This window comes from Suncus etruscus, chromosome 9 (assembly GCF_024139225.1).
Source record: "Suncus etruscus isolate mSunEtr1 chromosome 9, mSunEtr1.pri.cur, whole genome shotgun sequence".
In the NCBI taxonomy this organism is placed as follows: Eukaryota; Metazoa; Chordata; class Mammalia; order Eulipotyphla; family Soricidae; genus Suncus; species Suncus etruscus.
Window position 1 is genome coordinate 53,282,826 of NC_064856.1, and position 24,080 is coordinate 53,306,905.

General features: G+C 34.9%; 2 protein-coding genes across 2 annotated transcripts; one reads left to right on the plus strand and one right to left on the minus strand.

Moving 5' to 3' along the window:
* Positions 1 to 575: 575 nt before the first annotated feature.
* On the plus strand, positions 576 to 1,556 carry LOC126018449 (olfactory receptor 51F2-like). Its single transcript, XM_049780583.1, has one exon. It carries the CDS (start codon positions 606 to 608, stop codon positions 1,554 to 1,556), a length of 951 nt encoding a protein of 316 aa, XP_049636540.1. The 5' UTR covers positions 576 to 605.
* A 15,681-nt stretch (positions 1,557 to 17,237) lies between these two features.
* LOC126018313 (olfactory receptor 51S1) lies at positions 17,238 to 18,209 on the minus strand. The gene has a single exon (XM_049780467.1). It carries the CDS (start codon positions 18,162 to 18,164, stop codon positions 17,238 to 17,240), a length of 927 nt encoding a protein of 308 aa, XP_049636424.1. The 5' UTR covers positions 18,165 to 18,209.
* Between the last annotated feature and the right edge of the window lie 5,871 nt (positions 18,210 to 24,080).

Sequence of the window (24,080 nt, forward strand, 5' to 3'; positions counted from 1 at the left end):
GAATATCTAAGGAAAACACAATAAAATCCACATGTAAAATGTGACTTTATTTCCCAATGCTGTATTTAAAATTTTTGAAAGTCAAACTTTTAAAAACCATATTAGTTATTTTACTATAGATTTAAATTGGAAGAGGAAATTAAAACATGACGTTGGTTACCACCAAAGATACTTTAAAATTTAATGTGAATACCTCTGAAAATTATCCTAAAAGTTTAAGAAAATAAAAATAAGAAAATTTGAAGCTGCAGGGATAATATAGTATAGAGTGTTTGCCCACCCAGGTTTGATCCCCATACTCGCTATGGCTCTCTGGACCCCTGACCAATCAGGAATGTTACCTGAGAAAAGAGCGATGATTATGCCTTGAGCACAACCGGATGTTGCCCAAACCACAAAATAAAATAAAATAAGTAAACACAGGAAATCATAACTACGAGTTTGCATCTCTATAAAAGTCAGAAAATACTAAGGTCAATAGTAATTCAGTGAATATAATAGTAATTCTATGAACATTGAGAATACCAGAAAGTGTAAATAAAAAGTGCTATATTTTGATGTTCTCTTCAATTATTCATCTCTCCTTGTCTTCTCAGTCCCTCCTTATGTTGGTCCTCAATAACACCAATCCTCAGACTCTGACCTTCTTTCTGACGGGTATCCCAGGCCTGAGAACAGCCCAGGTCTGGATTTCCATCCCTTTCTGTCTCCTGTATGGCATCGCCCTCACTGGAAACAGCATGATCCTCTTTGTGGTCCTTCGTGAGCAAAGTCTCCATGAGCCTATGTATTATTTCCTCTCTATGCTTTCAGCCACAGATTTGAGCTTGTGCCTGTGCACACTTTCGACTACCCTGGGCGTCTTCTGGTTTGAAGCGAAAAAGATCAACTTAAATGCCTGCATTGCCCAGATGTTCTTCTTGCATGGATTTACTTTTATGGAGTCTGGGGTTCTACTGGCCATGGCTTTTGATCGTTTTGTGGCCATCTGTAACCCACTGAGGTACACCACCATACTTACCAATGCCAGAATCACTCAGATTGGTGTTAGCATGTTGATAAGAAATGTTGCTGTCATGCTGCCAGTTGTGCTTTTCGTCAAGAGGTTGTCCTTCTGCAGATCATTGGTCCTTTCACATTCTTACTGTTACCATGTTGATCTCATTCAACTCTCATGTACAGATAACAGAATCAATAGCATTCTTGGCCTGTTTGCACTCTTCTCCACAACAGGGTTTGACTGTCCTTGCATATTGATCTCCTATGTCTTCATTATTCGTTCTGTCTTTGGCATTGCCTCCTCAGAGGGACGGCAAAAAGCCTTCAACACCTGCATATCTCATATCAGTGCTGTTGCTATCTTCTACATTCCTCTCATCAGCTTGTCTCTTGTACATCGCTATGGCCATTCGGCACCTGTATTTGTACACACCATTATGGCAAATGTGTTCTTGCTCATCCCTCCTGTGCTAAATCCTATAATCTATAGTATGAAGACTAAGCAGATTCGATATGCAATTGTCAAGGTTTTAATGCAGAAGCCGACCCAGTTCTAATTAGTTATTTCTAAGAAGAGTTAAAGCTAACTCGGAGTAAATTCCTGAGTAAATTCCGTGTATGTATGTGTGTTATGTGTGTGTGTGTGCGTGCATACAGCTGAGCTATTCCCAGCACACTTAGTGGTGCTAAGGTTTTACTCAGTTCTCAGGAATCATTTCTGGTAGAATTTGGGGGTCTCTATGGGGACATCAAATACTTCTCAGTTGTATGTACAGCAAGTACTTTACCTTGCTGTATTATCTTTTTAGCCACTATGAGTGAGTGCTTTAGTAAGATGTGATTTCTAGAAAAGCTGCTAAATATTCCTTCAACAGTCTAAATGATGACCACTATGCATTGAGTGATATTTTCTTAATCTTATTGTCATTTTCTCCATTTAAATGTCACCTAAATCTTTATGACATTTCAAAAATAAACTAATGTATGTAATATAATATTGATATTTGTAAATATATAGAACATGAATCAAATATTCACTAAGAATATTCATGTTGTTACAAAAGATTAGATTTAATATAGCAGACTTTGTTAATCATTCATTTGTACTTTTATTTCACTCCCCTTTTTTGACTTTTGATTTTTGGGCCACCATTGGTGACACTGAGGGGTTAATTCTGGCTATGCACTCAGAAATCACTCCTGGCTTGGGGGACCATATGGTACACAGGAGGATCAAACTGTGGTTGGTCCTAGGCCAGCCGCATGCAAGGCAAATGCCCTACCACTACACGACTGCTCTGGCCCCTGTACTTTCATTAATACAAAAGTTTTCAACTAAATTTTTATCTCAAAACTCAATTGTATGTTTCCTGGGGATGAAGAGATACTACAGTAAAGAGGGTATTTTTATAAATAAACTACAATAGTCTTTCAATTAACTGCATTTTTAAATTAATACTCAATTTTATGTTCCTGTGGCTGAAGAGATACTAGAGCAGGTGTTTGACTTGCACCCTGGTTCTATCATTGTATCCTAATAAATAACTAAAGAAATTTCATATTGCATCTTATATAATATATTATTTGTCCTTTTATTATGTATAGATATACATTCAATAAAATTGCAAAATATGTTTATGCTTTTGCCAAAAATTGACATCGAGGGATTGCGCAGTAGCAGGGTGTTTGCCTTGTACTCAGCTGACTTAGAACAGCCTTGGGTTGGGTTCCTGGCATTCCAAATGGTCTCCTAAGCCTTCCAGGAGTGCTTTCTGAGTGCAGAGCAGGGCGCAACCCCTGAGTACTGCCAGGTGTAATTCAAAAACAAACAAACAAAATTGACATTGATAGAATTTCCATGTATCCTTGGTATAATACTGAGTTTCACATGAAATGGCATTTTCATATCAACAAATCTATTTCTGTCCATTTTATTTTGACTACCAGACACTTCCTCTATTGTTTCAGAACTCAAAAGAGCCACAGATAAAATCAAAGAGGGATAGGCAATAAGATAACAAAACTATTTATTTGGACATTGTGTTAGTCAGAGTCTAGTGTGGATATAAAAATTACATCATGATGTATAAAGGAAATATTTTTATAATTAGATTTATAAACAGAAAAGTCAAATGTTAGCAGACTAAACGAACCAGATAAGAGACATAGAGTGGGAAAATGGATCAAAACGTTGATTCCAGTATTGTACTGCCTCCATGAAACACATTTGAATAGTCAGAGCAAAAAGAATAAAGTGTAAGAACAATCATTCAAGGAAGCTCCATTAAAAAGAGAGGAATGGCTATAATTATATCAGATGACACAAATTTTAAACTTAAAAAGTCACTAAGGGAAACAGATGACACTTCTTGGTATCACAGGAATTTATGCTCCAGGAAGATAATATTCATAATTCTAAGCTCATAAATTGTGAAATCACATAGTATGTCATAATATCCATAGTCACATCATAATCCTAAATTATGATATTAGTGTCATGTCATAATATCCATTTGACATCAAAATCCTAAATTGTGATATCATAATTTGTGTTGTGATGTATATTGTGACAGTATGATCTAAAATCACAACATTACAGTGCTGTGTCATTATATCCACTGTGACACCATAATCCCAACCTGTGACATTATGTTATGTCATAATACCCATTGTGACGTTGACATCATAATTCTAAATTGTGATATTATAATGCTCTTTCATAATGCCCATTGTGAAGTCATAATCCCAAAAAATGACATCATAATGATGTGTCACAATATTCACTGATATAATCCCAATTTGTGACATCAAAATACTCCCATGACAGCACAATACTAAATGATGACATCATAATGGAATGTCATAATACCTATTGTGACCTCTTAAATCTAAATTGTGACATAATAATGGTATTTAATAACACCCATTGTGACAGCAAAATAATGAATTGTGACATCATATGGCATGTCATAATACCCATTGGGGCATCATAATCCTAAATTATGATGTGATAGTGGTGTGTTGTAATATGCATTGTGACATCAGAATCCTAAATAACAACAACATAATGGTAAATAATACTAATTGTGACATCATAATCCTAAATTATTACTTCATAAAGGTATGCCATAATATCCACGTGACATCATTCTAAATATGACATTATAATGACATTTCATAATGTTAATTTTGACATCATAATTGTAAATTCTGATATCACAATCTTATGTAAAACCTTACATTGTGACAATGTAATGACGTCAAAATTTCCAATGTGACATCATAATCCTAAATTGTGACATAAGAATGGTATGCCACAATATCCACTGTGACATCTTAACCACAAAATGTGCATCATAATGGTATGTCACAATACCTTTTATGACATCTTAATCATAAATTGTAACATCACAGTGTGGTGTCATAATGTCCACTGTGACATCATAATCTTAAATTGTTACAACATAATGGTATATCATAATACCTATGGTGACATCATATTCCTAAATTGAAACTTCATAATGTTCATTGTGAAATCATAATTCTAAATTGTGATATCAAAGTGGGTGTTTCAGAACACCCACTGTGGCATCATAATCCCAACTTGTGACAGCATAATGGTGTGTCATATGACCAGATGTGACATCATAATTCTAAATTGTGACATCATAATATTTTGTCACAATACCCATAGTGAAATCACAATCTAAATTGTGACATCAGAAAGGTATGCCCCATCACCCAATGTGACATCATAATAGAAAATTGTGACGTCATAAGGTATGTCATAATACCTATTTGACATCACAATCCTAAATCGTGACATCAGAATTCTATGTCATAATTTTTCTTGTGACATAATATTCCTAATACTGTGACATCATAAAATTGTGTCATAATATCCATTGTGACGGCATAATCCAAAATCGTGAATCAGTCCTGTGCCACTATATCCAATATGACATTATAATCTTGAATGTTGACCTCATAATGCTGTGCCATAATGCCCATTGTGACAGTATAAACCAAATTGTGACATCACAGTGGTGGTGTGTCATAATGCCCACTGTGACATCATAATCATAAATTGTGACAACATAATGATGTCATAATTCTCATAGTGGCGTCATAAACCTAAATTGTGATATCACAATGTTAGACCCCAGACACTGAAGTTATAAGTCCCTTTCTGAGCAACAAGCCTGTAGAAGATAGAAAGTTTACTCACTCCTCCCCCATCCTATAAGATAAGCTCCCCCTTGCATCCCCAGGCCAGATTCTGAGAAAATGAGATGTCAGCTTGTACCATAAAGTGTTCAAGGCCTCCTTGTTATAAAGGCCATTCTGTTTTTCAGGGCAAATGGTCTCAGACTTTAAAAGCGGGATAAAGAAGTGGCAGAAGTTGGGACTGTGAGACCTGAAAACCAATCCTGTACTGTGTGGAAGTTAAACTGCTTGCATTAACCAATAAAATGCTTAGCCTGCTAAAGCCTGTTAACCTTATATAAATTTCCCGTTTCATGCAGGGCTTTTGTCTTTTCATGAGACTGGACACAGCTAGCTGAAAATAATCCCTTTTGCAATTTAAATAATGGTGATTTTTGACTCTGAGTGCCATTTGGGTTATCTTACTTCTTGGACCTAACAATTTCACAGTATCCACTGGTAGCATCATAATACTAAATTGTGATATAATGGAATGTTAAAATACCCATTGTGATATCATAATTCCAAAATTTTGATATCAAAATTGTATATCATAATATTGACTGTGACATCATAGTCCAAAATTGCAACATCATAGTTGTTTGTCAAAATATCCACTGTTATATCAGAATCCTAAATTGTGACATGATAATATTGTATCAGAATATACACTGATACATCCTAAACCTAATTTGTGATACCATAGTGCTTTGTCCTAATATCCACTGTGACATCATAATCCTAAATTGTGATATTTGAATGGCACTTTATAAAGTAGATTGTTACATCATTATCCTTAATTTTGACGTCATAGTGGTGTTTTACAATATCCACTGTGACATTATAATCCCAGATTTTGGATTTATAATGGTATGACTTAATACCCACTGTGACATCATAATCAAATTTGTGACATCAGAATGGTATGCCATTACCATTGTGACATCATAATTCTAAATTAGTAATGGTGTGTTATTGTGTTCATAGTGACAGTATGATCCAAAATAATGATATCATAGTTGTGTGTCACTATATCCACTGTGACGTTGTAACCCTAAATTGTGATATCATTATTGGATGTCATCTCATCCACTGTGACATCATAATCCTAAATTATAATTCATAATTGTATAACGTAATGTCCACTGTGACTTCATAATCCTAAATTTTGAGATAATGGTATGCCATAATATGCAGTGTGACATCATAATTCTAAATTTTGACAATTAATGGTATGTTATGATATCAATAGTGACATCATAATCCTACATTGTGACATCAGAATGGTCTTTCACAATATCAGTGGGACATCATAATCCTAAACTGTGAATCTTAATGTTGTACCATAATATCCATTGTGACATCATAATCCTAAATTGTGACATTATAATTGTATGTCACAATATACACTGAGGCATCATAATCTTAAATTTCACATCATAATGGTGTCATAATATGCATTGTGACTTCATAATCCTAAATTATGACAAATCCTAAATTTTGATATAATTGTGTGCAATAATTTCAATTTTGACATCATAATCCTAAATTTTGATATCATATTTGTGTGTCATAATGTTCATGTTGACATTAAAATCTTAAATTATGACATCATAGTGGTCTTTCATTATGGCCATTTTGACATCATAATCTTAAATATTCTCATCATAGTGGTGTGTAATAGTGTGGATTGTGACATCACAATCCTGAATTGTGACATCATAGTAGAATGTCATAATATCTATTTTTATACATAAACTAAATTGTAATGTTATAATTTTCACGATATTTATTTTGACAGCATAACCTTAATTGGAACATTATAATTATTTTTCATAATATTCATAGTGACACCATAATCCTAAATTGTGACAGCATTATTGTATGCCATGATATCCATTGTGACATCATAATCCTAAATTGTGACATTGTAATGGCATGTCATTATGACATCAGAATTCTGAAGTATTACATCATTATTGTATATCATAATATCTATTGCTTCATCATAATAGTAAGAGGGCAAGAACCACAAATGGAGCATGAAAACCTTCAAAATGTAGTGTTGTGACAATTGGTCAACAACATGCAAAAAGCAAATTCAGACCTATATCTAACACAATTCATAAAGTGAAATCAAAATGGATTGAATACCTTGATATCAGACATGAAAATATAAGTTATATAGAAAAAACATAAGCAAAATACTCCATGACATCGAGCCTAAAGGAATTCAAGGATGAAATACCACAGTCCAAACTAGAGGAAGCAGAGATTGAAAAATGAGACAGGGGCCGGGCGGTGGCGCTGGAGGTAAGGTGCCTGCCTTGCCTGTGCTAGCCTTGGGTGAACCGTGGTCCAATCCCCCGGCGTCCCATATGGTCCCCCAAGCCAGGAGTGACTTCTGAGCGCATAGTCAGGAGTAACCCCTGAGCATCACCGGATGTGGCCCAAAAACCAAAAAAAAAAAAAAAAAAAAGAAAAATGAGACAAATTTAATAAATTATATTGAAAAGCTTCTGCACCTCAAAGGAAACACTGACTAGAATACAAGGGCTACCCACAGAATGGGAGAAACTATTCACCCAAAACCTATCTGATAAAGTACTAATATCCAAGATATACAAAGTACTGACAGGACTTAAAAAGAAAGTAACATCTAACTTCATACAAAAATGGGAAAAGAAATGAACATACTTTTCCTCAAAGAAGAAATGCAGATGGCTAAAAGGCACGTAAAATAATATTCCACATCACTAATCATCAATGAGATGCAAACCAAAACAACAGTGAGGTATCATCTCATGCTACAAAGACTGGCACACATCACAAAGAACAAGCACAACCAGAGCTGGTGTGGATGTGGGGCAGGGGGAAGAACTCTCATTCACAGCTGGTGGGAATAACATCTAGTTCAATCTTTCTGAAAAACCATATAGATAGACTTCAAAATGCTGAAAATTGAGCTTTCATGTGATCCAGTAAAAGCACTCTTAGGTATGTACCCTAGAAACACAAAAACAATACAGAAATAGTCTCTGCACCTGATGTTAATGCAACACTATTTACAATAGCCGGAATGTATTATACCCAGGTTCCCAAAAACAGATAAATGGATAAAGAAACTGTGGTACATTAACACAGTGGAATATTATGCAGATATTATGAAAAATGTATATATAAAATTTGTCTAACATGGATAGACATGGAGACTATTATGTTGACTGAAGTGAGCCAGAGGGAGAGGTACAGACATAGAATAGTCTCACTCATCTGTATGACAGGAAAAAAAAAAAGACAGTACAGCAATGTCTAGAAACAACAGAGCTAAATTCTGAGAGGACCATGGCACGAAGCTTGCCATTTGCCACAATGAGTGGTGAGAGCAGCTAGATCACTAACCACAATGATAACTACCATAGCAATGATACTGAGAGAGGCAGACAGGCAGGATTTTGGGGTGAGGGAGAAAATAGGGGTACAGTGGTGGTGGGAAGATTGCATTGGTGAAAGGTGGTATACATTCTATGACTGAAACCCCAGTATGAAAAATTTTATTAACACGATGACTAAATAAAAAAAGAAAGGTCTTTGTAAGAGGAGATCTACTGAAAAAATAGGAGAAGAGATCTATAATCCTTTCCACAAATTCATAAAATCTCATCATTCTTTCTCTCTCTCTCTTTCTGACTCACACATTCCTGTTACAAATATGGAGGACTTTGTTTACCCTTAGGATAACCCAGGGATCTGAGACTTAGAAGTCTTTTTCTTTTCTGTAATTTTGTCTAGCTTTCATTACCTTTTGCTTACAACTTGTAAATGTTCTTATACTTAAATCCCACCGTGTACTATTAGAAGAGACTGTTTTTTTCTAAAATCTACTAATCAAATAGAAATTAATTATTAGTAAAAAAGAGTTATTAGTAAAAAAAAGTTAATGTATCCTAACTATTAAGGAGTGGTAATTGTTGTCTCTAGTATGTTACTGGCATAAACTTTGACAGAATATATGTGAATGATGTCAATGGCAAGAGAATGAGAATTAGGTCCTAGTTATTTTCCCAAGATAGAAGAGCATTCTTTGCTCTCTTAAGTTTGGCAATCAGCAGAGCTGGGTTTAGTTTATCTACCACTAACATACAAAATCCATTGAAAGCTAGTTCCAGGGACCAGTGATTGTACAGCAGGTAATCTGTTTGCCTTGCACATGACTGACCTGGGTTTAAGTCCCAATATTCTCTCCAGTCCCAAAAGTCCTGCTAGGAGTTATAGCTGAACATAGGTCCAGAAGTGTATGATCCCAAAACAACAACAAAATATTTTCAATAGGCCCCACAATACATTTTTGTCTCTAAAATAAAGTAGTAGGAAGTTAAAGGAATTTTATTCTGCAAAGGTCTTTGTGTAGATTAAATGTAGATACGATATTTTTAATTTTTATTTTGATCATAGTGGCTTACATATCTTTCACATTAGTATTTTAGGAACATATTAACATTGAATCAGGGGAATACCCACCACCAAATTTATCCTCCCCCCCTCCCCATTCCCTTTCTGCAACCCATACTCCCCACCAACACCCCCCAGGCTGCTAGAGTAGGTGGTCCCCTCTTTGTTTAGCTTACTATCACTGATCATACATCTGTTTGGTCCTGGTGCCCTCCCTGTTACTCTCTCTATTTGAGAGGCTAAGCTAGATAAATTGAGTTATACGGTTTTGTTAGAGGGAAAGAAAAGCAATAGAATGGGGGTAAAGATTAAGAAAATAAATTAAAAAAATAAATAAAAATATGCTGAAAATGGGTGAAGTCCTTCTAGTGGCTATCAGCCTCAGTTTGAGAGAGGACATGAAAAAGGCAATTGAAACACCATAACAATACAAAAATAAATGTCAAGTTAAATATCCAGTGAGCCCTACAGCAATAAAGAGAAGCACCACACAATAGTCTCGGTTCTAAATTCAAATCATGCCGAAGTGCAAAAAGAAAAAGATAAGATAAAATAATATAAAATAAAAAAGGAGACATCAACTTCAATATAATGACGTCAAAAATAATGACATCAAAAAACAATCAATCAATAAATATATATGTGGAAAAATAATTATTTTGTGCTTTTTTTCCCTTTTTTTTTTCTTTTTTCCCCTGCATAGGAACAGTAACCATTGGGAATATTATAGAGGGAATTCCCTTGGCCTAGGAGATACAGGGTTTCTCCATCCCTGAAGTATACTGTCATGGGATTAACTATAGACTCCTTGCATGATCATTTACTCTCCCCCCGGTGCTTTTGTGGTGTATGGAAGACTTCTGCTTCATCATGGATGGTAAAATCAGTCCTCTGTAAAATGTAGATACAAATTTTAAATAGAGTTATATTAAGTTCCTGAACATCTTATGTTCATACACTATGGTCTTGTGACTTGATATCATATAATCTTTATTAAGCTTAATTTATTACCATAGAAATAACTCACCAATAGTAATAAGGAATAAATGGACATTAAGAAAACAACCCCATTCACAATAGTGCCACACAAACTCAAATATCTTGGAATCAACTTGACTAAAAATGTGAAGGACCTATACAAGGAAAACTATAAAACTCTGCTCCAAGAAATAAGAGAGGACACGTGGAAATGGAAGCACATACCCTGCTCATGGATTGGCAGGATTAACATCATTAAAATGGCAATACTCCCCAAAGTACTGTACAGATTTAATGCGATCCCCCTAAAGATACCCATGACATTCTTCAAAGAAGTGGACCAGGCACTTTTGAAATTTATTTGGAACAATAAACACCCTCGAATAGCTAAAGCAATCATTGGGAAAAAGAATATGGGAGGAATTACTTTCCCCAACTTTAAACTTTACTACAAAGCAATAGTTATCAAAACAGCATGGTATTGGAATAAGGACAGGCCCTCAGATCAGTGGAATAAGCTTGAATACTCAGAGAATGTTCCCCAGACATACAATCACCTAATTTTTGATAAAGGAGCAAAAAATCCTAAATGGAACAAAGAAAGCCTCTTCAACAAGTGGTGTTGGCACAACTGGGTAGCCACTTGCAAAAAATTGAACTTAGACCCCCAGCTAACATCATGTACGAAGGTAAAATCCAAATGGATTAAAGACCTCGATATCAGCCCCCAAACCATAAGATATATAGAACAATACGTAGGTAAAACACTCCAGGACATTGAGGCTAAAGGCATCTTCAAGGAAGAAACTGCACTCTCCAAGCAAGTGAAAGCAGAAATTAACAGATGGGAATATATTAAGCTGAGAAGCTTCTGCACCTCAAAGGAAATAGTGCCCAAGATACAAGAGCCACCCACTGAGTGGGAGAAACTATTCACCCAATACCCATCAGATAAGGGGCTAATCTCCAAAATATACAAGGCACTGACAGAACTTTACAAGAAAAAAACATCTAATCCCATCAAAAAATGGGGAGAAGAAATGAACAGACACTTTGACAAAGAAGAAATACAGATGGCCAAAAGACACATGAAAAAGTGCTCCACATCACTAATCATCAGGGAGATGCAAATCAAAACAACGATGAGATACCACCTCACACCACAGAGAATGGCACACATCACAAAGAATGAGAATAAACAGTGTTGGCGGGGATGTGGGGAGAAAGGAACTCTTATCCACTGCTGGTGGGAATGCCGTCTAGTTCAACCTTTATGGAAAGCGATATGGAGATTCCTCCAAAAACTGGAAATCGAGCTCCCATACGATCCAGCTATACCACTCCTAGGAATATACCCTAGGAACACAAAAATACAATACAAAAACCCCTTCCTTACACCTATATTCATTGCAGCACTATTTACCATAGCAAGACTCTGGAAACAACCAAGATGCCCTTCAACAGACGAATGGCTAAAGAAACTGTGGTACATATACACAATGGAATATTATGCAGCTGTCAGGAGAGATGAAGTCATGAAATTTTCCTATACATGGATGTACACGGAATCTATTATGCTGAGTGAAATAAGTCAGAGAGAGAGAGAAAAACGCAGAATGGTCTCACACATTTATGGGTTTTAAGAAAAATGAAAGACATTCTTGCAATAATAACTTTCAGACACAAAAGAGAAAAGAGCTGGAAGTTCCAGCTCACCTCAGGAAGCTCATCACAAAGAGTGATGAGTTTAGTTGGATAAATAACTACATTTTGAACTGTCCTAATAATGAGAATGTATGAGGGGGAAATTGAGAACCTGTTTAGAGTACAGGCGGGGGTCGGGTGGGGAGGAGGGAGACTTGGGACATTGGTGATGGGAATGTTGCACTGGTGATGGGTGGTGTTAAAAAAAAAAAGAAGAAATAACTCACACCAGTCACATTGTGAGGAGGGGGGCTAGTACATCAAATCAGGTCTGAAAGACACCTAATTCACTAGTCATATTGTTCTAGTCTTAGTAAATTCATCATAAGCATGTTACAATTATTCCAGAAAAGAAAAATGGTAGACTTCTCAGAAAGTATGCTTTTATGAGACTTTATCACTAATGTCTCAAGACTAGACTGTTTTTCCAATCAGTTTTTATCATTTATATCATTTTGTTATCACTTTATCATTTATTTATAGACCATGTATCACATAGTTGACATAGTTGATCATAATACATTTTCAGGTAAGTTTTCAGGTAAGTGGAAGAATAATTTTTAAAAAAGAAAAAAAAAAGGACTACAACAATAATAAGTTTGTATATCACAATGATGTTGTTAAGTCATTGTCAGATGGTTTAGTAAGCTCTTGTTGCTAGTTGATTATTCTGTTGCTTCTTATTGTTTTTGAACATTTGGTGGCTTTAGATACATACTAGTGTCTAGATTGGTACTTTCCTACAGGGATGACAGTATTAAACAAACATAAAATTGAGTGCCACAGTGCAACTGCACAATTCAGAAATTCCATGATGCTGAAGCTTTTGTTTAGTGTGTTTTTGGCTTCCAGATTTTCTAGAAGTATGAAAAGGCAAGTTAAGGCTACCTGCACTCACTCCAAATATGTCCAGGTGATGTCAGCTCAAATATTGACACACTTAGAATTTTGATCAGATTAGTGTTTCTGCAGAGAGCTTCAGAGGAGTGATCAAGCAGGTCCAGTAGTGAAGCAGTGATTTGGGTGATGAGTGAGGCAGATGTGGCTTTGGCAGGGTGGGGGCTTGGCTATCTAGCTGTTTCCTCCCAAGATTAGCAGCTTTCATCTACAGGGCTGGTGTTCCCATAATTTTTCATGTCTATCAAGAATAGAGTGAGTCTATAGAGTTAGATGAATGCAGACGTGGCAGCTGCATTTGTAAGTGTGGTGTTTGGCTGCCAGAGCTTCTGGTAATATCTGTTTAACCATTTTGAAAGTCATATTTTGTAACATGGGATAAAGTGGGAATAGTCTTAAATTTTCAGCCTAACTTAACTATACCAATATTAATACATTATTTATAAAGACAAGCTTGATATAAAGAATAAAAATATTTTTGTATTCTAGAATGCAGAAATACATAATTGTTAATTTTTGTTTTCATGTTAATTGGTTCAGTTTTCTATATAAAGCATTTCTTATATACTCAAGGAGAAAATGCGCAACATATAAAATTTTAATTTAATAACACTTAAAGAAATATATTATGAATCTATTAGTGTAAACTAAAATTATAGGTGACAGGTTTTATTAGGTACATTTATAAAAAAATTATTTTAGGAATGGTCAGAGAGATAATATTTGCCTTGCATGGTCATGTCAGAAGTGAAACCTGAGCAGGAAACAGAAATAAGCCCTGAGCAAACCCAAATGTGACCAAAAAAGTCTCTGAGGTAGTCTGATTTTTTTAGTTTTGCATACTGCCTTTCACATAGCACTCAATAACTCTGTTTCATACTTTATTCTACAATACATCAGATAAGGGTTGATATATAGGATATACAAATTACATACAAAGATTAACCCACCAAATCTAAAACTCTTAAAAAAATGGGGAGAGAAAATGAACAGATTCTTGTTTAATGAAATCCAATAGATGGCCAACATTAACATAAAAAGTTCTCATCTTCATTTATCATTAGAGAAATACAAATCAAGGTGGCAATATATGTCATCTTGCACCAGTGAGAATGATGCATATCAAAAACCTGGGCAAAAAAGTATATTGGCAGGGATATTGTGAAAAAGGAACTTTTGTCATGCTGGTGATAGTATTGTCTGGTTCAATTCATATGAAAAATAGTATGGAGGGTTCTCAGTAAACTCAGAATCAACTTGCCATATTACCCAACAATTCAACTTTTGGATATCTATATCCAGGACAGAATAAAACATTCATTAAAAGGATGTATTAACACCTCTATTCATTCAATGTATTCATTCATCAGCATTTAGTAAAACAGCTAAGATTTGAATCAATCTAGATATCCAACAATAGAAGAGTGGATCATAAAGATGTGGTGTGTGTTTTTGTGCGTGTACATACTTATACTCAATGGAACACTATAAAACATAGATATAAATAATGATGCAGTCATGCAATTTACTGAAACATGGATGGAACTGGGAAATACATATTAAATGAAGTAAGCCAGAGAATGAAGGATAAATACAGATTGATATAATTTATATGTGGTTTTTAGATTAACTGTATGACAGTATGCAATGGTTCAAAGAGAGGATTGACCAGACTTTTCTTGTCCCCAGAGTATAGTGAGAAGGAAAAAAATAGAGTAGAGCGAGGAAGATATATTTGAAATAATAGGGGACAAGTGTCATATCCAAATCACAGAGTCGACAACACTGAAATTAAGAGACCCAAACTATAACAACCAAATTTACAAAAGATCCCGTTAAAATAGCAGGCTGGGAGGGGAGGTATGAGGACTCTGCAACATTGGTAGAGGGAGTTGACATTGGTTGTGGTATTGTTGCTGGAAAATTTATGTTTAAAATTTAACTGCAAATAATTTTGTAAATCATGGTGCTTTAATTAAAACATTTTTCTGAGCTGATAGATCAGTGATAAATCCTGTGCCTCATAGTATAATGACCTGAATTCTATCCCCAACAACCCACAAAAATATATTAAAAATAAAATTGAATTACAATGAATTTTCTATATTTTATAATATTTAACAAAGATTTACTAGCAAGACAATAATGTCTTCAATAATATCTTCTAATATTAAAGACATTTTGTGAAAAATTAATGTTATTTCTTTTTTTGTCATTTCTATTAAATTAAGAAACTTAAGCCAGAGGGATAATACAGGGATTAAGGTGCATATCTTGAATACAGCCAACTTCAGTCTGCTCTCTTCTATCACATGACTCCTGAACATCACTTAATGTGCCTCTTGAGTTTCCTTTCCACAAGCAACCCAGGGATGGCTCAGGTAAAATGGAGTAGTATAGATTCTGAGTAGCACCATATCATCTGTTCTATATATTGAAATACTGAGCAAAAAGCATCTGGAAGGACTCGGAGTCTCCTGAACATTGCTAGAGAGACCACCACAAACAGAAAACATGAGACTTGAATATCAATTTTTTAGTCTTAATATTATATAATGGGTTAAAGATTTTAGTAAATAAAATAAAATAATTTCAGATCATTGGAATAAAACAAATTTAATGTATAAATATAAAATTATGAAATAAATAGAAACAATGATGAAGGTAATTTTTATATTGTTCATGCAAGACAGAACAATAGTTGAAAAATGTAAAGCTTGAACTATTAGGGAATTTTGCTATACATTAAAAGAATAATTTTTACTATATTATAATGTATATTTAAAATTTTGGTGTCTATGTAAAAAAATACTTCTACATATTCTAGGAACATTATATGAATTTTGGAAATCAGATGATAATACATACACAAATTAATATACAGCACTTAAAAGCTATCAATTATAATAGGAGAAAATCTTATAGAAATAAAAACAAAAGAGCACATGGAAATATATTTAATAATGTTTATTAAAGTTTTATTTGGAATAGCATAAAGCAAAGGCCATCTAGTACTTATTAATATGACATAATTTCTATTTATTATGGCGTAGACTATTAGTTACATTAGTTAATTATATCTGTACACATTTACCTCAGGGATTTCTACAACCAGAAACACATAACACATAAAGAAATATAGTATGTATTTAATATTTATAATATAAACAAAGTAAGTTCTTCATATATAAATATTAATAACTCCAATATATAAGGGAAACAAGCATAAGGGCTACAGAATGAAATTGCAATCATACTTATTAATCTACTTTTGCTGTATGTGAACAATAAACTCTCAGTTGCTTATAACTACAGAATTTAGCTGTAATACTTGTTGATCATCAGTTGACAGAAATTCTTTTTATCTAAACTGATCTGACTTGGCCACTCAACATTAAGTTTTGAGATAGTAGTTTGACTTGGGACAGCAACATGCATCTCATTCTGGGGACCAGATTAAAAAAAGCAGACCTAGAGTAAGCAATACTCAGTGTAAGAAAAAAATCCCCAGTGAAACTTTACACTTATTCTTATTCTTTTCAATATCATTTTGACTAAAACAAGTCCAATGGACCACATTAAACAGAGATGTATCCAAGTTTAAAGTGATAGTAAAGGTGGGTACAATCTGCCCATTCTGACTATTTTTGTGGTTATGTATAACCACAAATTTTAAAAGTAAAAATTGTGCCTGATAGTAATGCACCATTCATATATAAATTTTTATTTATTAAGGACATTCTAAAAGATAAAATTATGTTATGTTTTTCATGATATAATTTAAATCAATTGCTATTGATTCTACTTTTCTTCAAAATCATGTTTATAAACATGGATATATGTTCAAAATCATAACAAATGAAAACTGAGAGGCTTTATTATCTTTTTTTGTTTTTTTTTTAGCTTGATTGTAACATTTCTTTGAAAATCTTAATGCCATTTTAATTTTTGATAAACTGAATATTTCAGTCACAGGAGGTAGCCTTATGCCTATGTTTTCGTCATTGTGCACAATCCACTTTCCTGGGATGGAACCTCTTTAGTATTTTATTTCTAATCTCTTTCATCTTTACACTATAGAGAATAGGGTTTATCAATGGAGGAAGCAGGAAGTGTACATAGGAGAGAAGAGTATGGGCAGATTGAGGGATTGGCAACTTTAGACGGTCAATGAGAGCCAAGAGTATCATCGGAATATAGAAGAGCAGCACAGCACAGAGGTGAGTTGCACAGGTTTGGCCAGCCTTCCAGCGATCCTCACTTGACCCCAAACCTTGTAACACTCTGCCAATTAATCCATAGGAAAAGAAAATAAGGATAGGGTCTAATCCCATGGCTGACAAGACTACAAAGAGACTATAGACTGCACCCTTGGATCCTGGGCAGGCCAGACGAGACATATCAGGGTGTAAGCAATATGAATGGGTCAGAATCTGAGGGTGGCAGTAAGACATGTGGGCCAAGAGGAATGGAAGGGGCAGATGGAGACCTAAACATCGGAAAACAATTGCCAGACCAATTTTTCCAACAACATCATTGGTGAGAATTCTTGGGTAGTGGAGAGGACGACAGATAGCAAGTGCCCTATCTAAGGCCATGGCGAGCAAGACAGAAGACTCCATAACAGAAAATACGTGAACTAAGAACATCTGTAGGAGGCAGGCTGAGGCAGGTATAGCACGAACATCAGCAAGGGCAAGACCCAGCAAGGTAGGCATTAAAGTTGTAGCCAAGCCAATATCAGATACACTAAGCAGGAAGAGGAAGAAGTACATTGGGTGGTGTAGGGTGGGCTCCATAGCAATGATCCACAGGATGGTACTATTACCCAGAGCAGAAAGAAGGTAGACAGTTATGAAGGGTACTGTCCACCAAGAGTGTACACTTGACAGGCCTGGCATGCCTACCAACAGAAACATAGGAGCCATTGAAGTGCTAGTATTGGAGTTGCCTGCTTGAGAAATGTTGACATAGCTCAGAATCCCACTTTGAATTCTGGAACCTGAAAACTGAGTATAAATATTTAGTTAGTTTTATGATACATTGTGTAATTCTATCTAAAACAAACTGTCACCTTTTATCTTGAACACATACATATATGCATATTTCCTTCTTCTACCCAAATAGCTATTCCTTGTCTTAAAATGTTTTAATTGGATTACCTCAAAATTCTGTTTTTCTTTACAGATTCTTTTGATTTTTATTTTTTAATTGAATTTCCCCTTGCCAAACAACTGCGAACAAATAAGTACTGCTATACTTCCCAACAGTCAATCTTATTTCTGTGCTGCCTCAAGACATAGTACTAACCACTCTCATGAATGTTGTCCTTTTTCTGATATGAGTTGAATAAGAGACTATCAGTTTTTATTATACTGATTTATTTTATAGTGAATTTTTGATACTCTAATTTTATTTTCTTATTTAAAAATATTTACTTTTCAGTATTTTTATTTCTCTTTATACTATCACATGTACATTACTCATTTGTATTCTGAGAGATAGAATTTGCTCTCCTCTTTACCATCAAGTTATTTTAATTACACCATGACTCAATTAAACACAACAATCTGATGAACCACAAATATATTTCCAGGTTATAACATATATATTTTGTTCTGGAATTCTCTAGTTTGTTGTCTGATGTGTTTTAAATTTAACTCACAAAACAAATCTTAAAAATATATCTTTTTTTTTTTTGGTGTTTGGGTCACACATAGCAGTGCTCAAATATTTTTCAGCTACCTCAGTTAGGAGACAGGTATAGGATAAAAAAGGAAGAAAATATAGGGAATAAAGGAAGGACAGAGAAAGAAAATAAGGAATAAAGGAAGGAAGCAGGGTAAGAATAAATGAAGGAATAAAGGAAGGATGGAAGAAGGAATAAAGGATGGAAGGAAGGAAAGAAGGAAAAGAAAAGGTAAAAAAAGGAAGTAAAAAGGAAAGAAGGAAAAGGTAGGGAGAAAGACACATCTTGGTTTCTTGAATTGATTTTCTCACCTATTTTCAAAAAAACATCTCATGGTTATTCTTACTTTGTATATATAATATCCATTTATTTTTAATTTTATAATAAAGAATAAAAGAGATGATACAATGGGTAAGATTCTTATCTTGCTGGAGTTCAGTCACTAGCACTTAATATGTTCCCTCTAATCCCACTAGGAGTGATCCTGGTACACAGATTCAGAAGTACGCTCCTGGAATCATAAGGTGTGCTTACAGAACTAACATAAATAAAGAATAAAAACATGTCAGAATATATACATACATTTATATGTGTATCTATGTATATATAAGAATATGTAGAAACTAAATATTAACTAATTTGAAGTTAAAACGTAAACAAACTGAAAATACTATTTTGTGAAAAGAATAAATTAAAAACATACCACATTAAGTTTATAGGGCCCGGAGAGATAGCCACAGCGGCGTTTGCCTTGCAAGCAGCCGATCCAGGACCAAAGGTGGTTGGTTGGAATTCTGGTCCCCCGTGCCTGCCAGGAGCTATTTCTGAGCAGACAGCCAGGAGTAACCCCTGAGCACCGCCTGGTGTGGCCCAAAAACCAAAACCAAAACCAAAACCAAAACCAAAACCAAAAAAACCCCCAAAAACATTAAGTTTATAATCTAGGGGCCAGCTAGGTGGCGCTAAAGGTAAGGTGTCTGCCTTGCAAGCACTAGCCAAGGAAGGACCGCGGTTCCATCCCCCAGCGTCCCATATGGTTCCCCCAAGCCAGGGGCAATTTCTGAGTGCTTAGTCAGGAGTAACCCCTGAGCATCAAACGGGTGTGGCCCGAAAAAACAAACAAACAAAAAAGTTTATAATTTAAGGGCACTCTTGGGTACACAGTAGAGTTAAATAAGGAGTGCCACAAAATAATCTCTATGAAGAGAGTACTTTGATATTTGGGTTAAAGCAGAATAATTAATTATATCTTTTACTTATATTTCTTTTGTTGTGGGGAGCTGAGGATTTCTCCAAGTTCATTGTTGATGTTCCTGGTGGTGTTTTAGGACCATGGAGTTGCAAATATGTGAATGAAGTAGGTCTTATGCAAGTCTTAACCCCTTTATTTCTCTAACATGATCTTAAAACTTACTGTTTTGTTTTTCATGTACAATGTACTACATTTCCACCACCAAAGTGCCACACCACTGCATATCATTCTGTTGCTGTTTTGATTTAGAACCAAACTCAGTGGCCTCAAGAATTACTCATGGTTCTGAGCTCAGGGTACATTTTTGGTTAGACTCAAAATTATATGAGATTCTTGGGATTAAATCTGAGTTGGCTGCATGCAAGACAAGTGCCCTACTCATTACACTATCATTCCACCCTCCTCCTTATAAAATATTGAACCCATTACTTCCTATGATCCCCTAATTCCTTTTGTCTACTGCTTGGTAACTTCCAACTTGTTGTCAAAGTGGAAGTGTTGTTTTCATTGGATGCTATCCATTTCCTTTCTTTGCTCCATTATATGCAACATACAACCAAAATGACTAAAAAAGAAAATGAATTCTAAAATAACATAACATGGGGCTGGAGTACTGGCACAAGTAGTAGTCAACTTGTCTTGCATACACTAACCTAGGATGGACTGTGGTTCAGTCCTCCAGTGTTCCATATGGTCCTCCAAGCAGGAGCAATTTCTGAGAACATAGCCAGGAGTAACCCCTGAGCATCACTGGGTGTGGCTCCCCCCCCAAAAAAAAACAAAACAAAAAAAATAAAAATAAAATAAAAAACATAACATAACATAACATGATGTTCTATTACTAACTTTTCCTCACATATGAAAAACTAATCCTAATTTCAGATATCTTTATGGTAAACATATCTAAAATATCTATAATAATAGGAAATTGGTGATATATCTCACTTACCTTGCAAGCAGAAAGACTGAGTTCAATTCCCATAAAAGCTTATATACCAAGTGTGATTTCTGTGGTACTACTGTTTGTAATTACTGGTCAACAACAGAACTGTCTTCCCACACTACATCCATGTATCACAACTAAACAATAAATGTAGGTTCTTTCAGACCAGAAGATGAGGGGCAGGGGTTGTTCTGGTAATGTATGTTGAAAAAAACATTGATTGAAACCTAAACCAGTCCAAAAGAATAAAAGAATAAAAGAATAAAAGGCTAATGAGAGAAAGACCTATCTCAGGAAGAATAAAAGAATAAAAGGCTAATGAGAGAAAGACCTATCTCAGGAACCTGGAAAACCACTGAGAGGCAGAATTCCATGCCATGTACTGAGGAATCCTACCAGGGGAGGAGAATTGTCAGGAATATCCAGAAAACAATGAACCAAGAACAAACCATAAAAAGTTCAATGTCTTTCCCAGTAAAAGTCCCATTACCTACTACTTATGTAAAGAATTTGGGACAAACATGGCTATGGAAATATCCATACAGGAGTTTTTTCATGTTTCTTCCACTCTGGAGAAAGCAAAGTTCTCTGTTGAGTATATATCCTCATATATTGAGATATATATTTCCCTTTATTTCCTGCATAGACTTATTTTACCTCACTGTTTGTCTTCTGAAATTCTTTTATGTGAGGGAAAGGCAGTCTGGTAAATGATGCTCAGAGAACCATATGGTGGAGCAGAACCATTGCTGGGCTCCAACATGAAAAGCCCATGTTTCAATTATTTGACTATCTCTTTACTCTAATCATCTTTATAGTTAATATTCTAAGTAATATTACTTACAATTCTAAGTAATATTCAATAGAAGTAACCCTGAGGATACAATAAATAGAATGTAATTGGGCCAGACCTAATAAATGGCCAAAATGTTAACCAAGTTTTGGCACTAACCATAAAATAGAAGTGAAACAGGTAAGAAAGGGCCCCTACATGATAATGAATTCCTGAGAAAGAAAGAAATTCATGAGAGGTAGTCAAAGTTCTGAGATGTCATAGAACTAAGAAAAGGGATTGGAATAACCGTTTGTCACTGCTAGGAGTTTCACCAGGTGCCACTACAGCCCAGAGAAAGCTGAGTGCTCTCTGGGAGAAGCTCCAGCAGAAAGTCTAGGAATTGAATATCAAAGAAGACTATGGATTGCCCTACACATTCCCTCCTGGTAATAACCCTAGTAACCACTCTAACAAAAGACTTTTACCAAGGGAGAAAGCCCAACAAAGAACAGATTAGGAGAAATGTCAAGTTGACCTATAAAAGTCAAGTTGGAATAATGGAAGGGGCATGGGTGTGTGGCAAGCTCATGAACATAGTGTCTGCATGCATATGTTGCCCACATCTCCCCTCTTGAGATGTGTATTTTTTAGACTTTTAAATTTGGGACTGTGGGCCCGGAGAGATAGCACAGCGGTGTTTGCCTTGCAAGCAGCCGATCCAGGACCAAAGGTGGTTGGTTTAAATCCTGGTGTCCCATATGGTCCCCCGTGCCTGCCAGGAGCTATTTCTGAGCAGACAGCCAGGAGTAACCCCTGAACACCGCCGGGTGTGACCAAAAAAAAAAAACAAAAACAATATAAATTTGGGAATGTATTGGGCTGTTTCAAACTTTGGGGATGCCCGCACTCTCCCTTGAGGTTACTTTCTCTCTCTCTTTTTCTCTCTCTCATCTCTTTCAAATTAACAATAAACATATAATCTATAAATATAAATGAATAAAATATTATAAAATATAAATATACACATGTAAGTATAAGTAAGTGTAATCTCTCTATAAATATATATACAGGAAAAAAACATGCTCTGCATCAGTCAGTTTCTGTAATGTTTTTGTAATATTTCTCCATTTGTCTCTTTGGTTATTAAGATATCAAAGGTAGAAAATAGTTCTCTCTCATAGGTAACCCAAAATGGGATTGCTTTTGCTAGGGGAAATTTCCATCCAGTTGTCTCTTTTTTCCCTTTTAAAATAAAACTATCAGGGTCCAGGCTGCTTTGTTTCGATGTTTATTTTGTTTGTTTGTTTTTACAATGTCTTGTCTTCAGAGACAAATAACTTCTCGATGACTTTCTTTGGTAAATCACCAGTTAGGTATTGCATTAAAGAAAACAAAACTTTCCTGCTTCATTGGAAGTTATAAGATGACCTTTATAGTCAGATGACATAAACCTAACAGAAAATCCTAAGGGACTCATTAACATTTCAGGAAGTAATCAAAGAGTTTAGGTAGGCCACTGGATATAAAGTCAAGACTGGCAACTCAGTTGCTTGGCAATGAATAGCACAGAGATAAAATTAAGAAAAGCATTTAAGTGTGTAGCAATAGCTCAATGAGCTGAATGAATGACTTGTAAATGGGTCGCTATTTACTTCAAGCTTGCCAGGAACAACCTTCAAATATCTCAAGATCTTAAAAAAAAAAAAAGGAAAGAAAGAAAGAACAAAAGAAACATTAGTACAGAATAGAATAAACATTTAAATTAGGAATAAATTTAATATAAATTTTTATTCACTGAAAACTACAAAACAATACTAATAGAAAGCAAAGAGAAAGTGTCCTTGTTTATTGATTGGGAATCTCAATATGTCCCAAATATTAGCAATGATCAAAGTTTTAACAATATCTCGAACAAACTCAACAAGCCAATCTTTTCTGTATAAACTGATAAATTTACTTTAAAACATGCAAGAAAAATAAACTTTTTAAAAGTAAAAAAAACAAAATTAAAAATTTAGAGTCCTGTTTCAATTTAGAAACAATACTAGTCAAAAGAGGGTGCTATTAGCTAACATACAGGCATATAGACCAGAAGCAGGCATATATTATTTTATTTACAGTCAACTGATTAGCAGCAACAAAGATGATATTTCACTTGACATAGAATCTAAGACAGATTTCAACG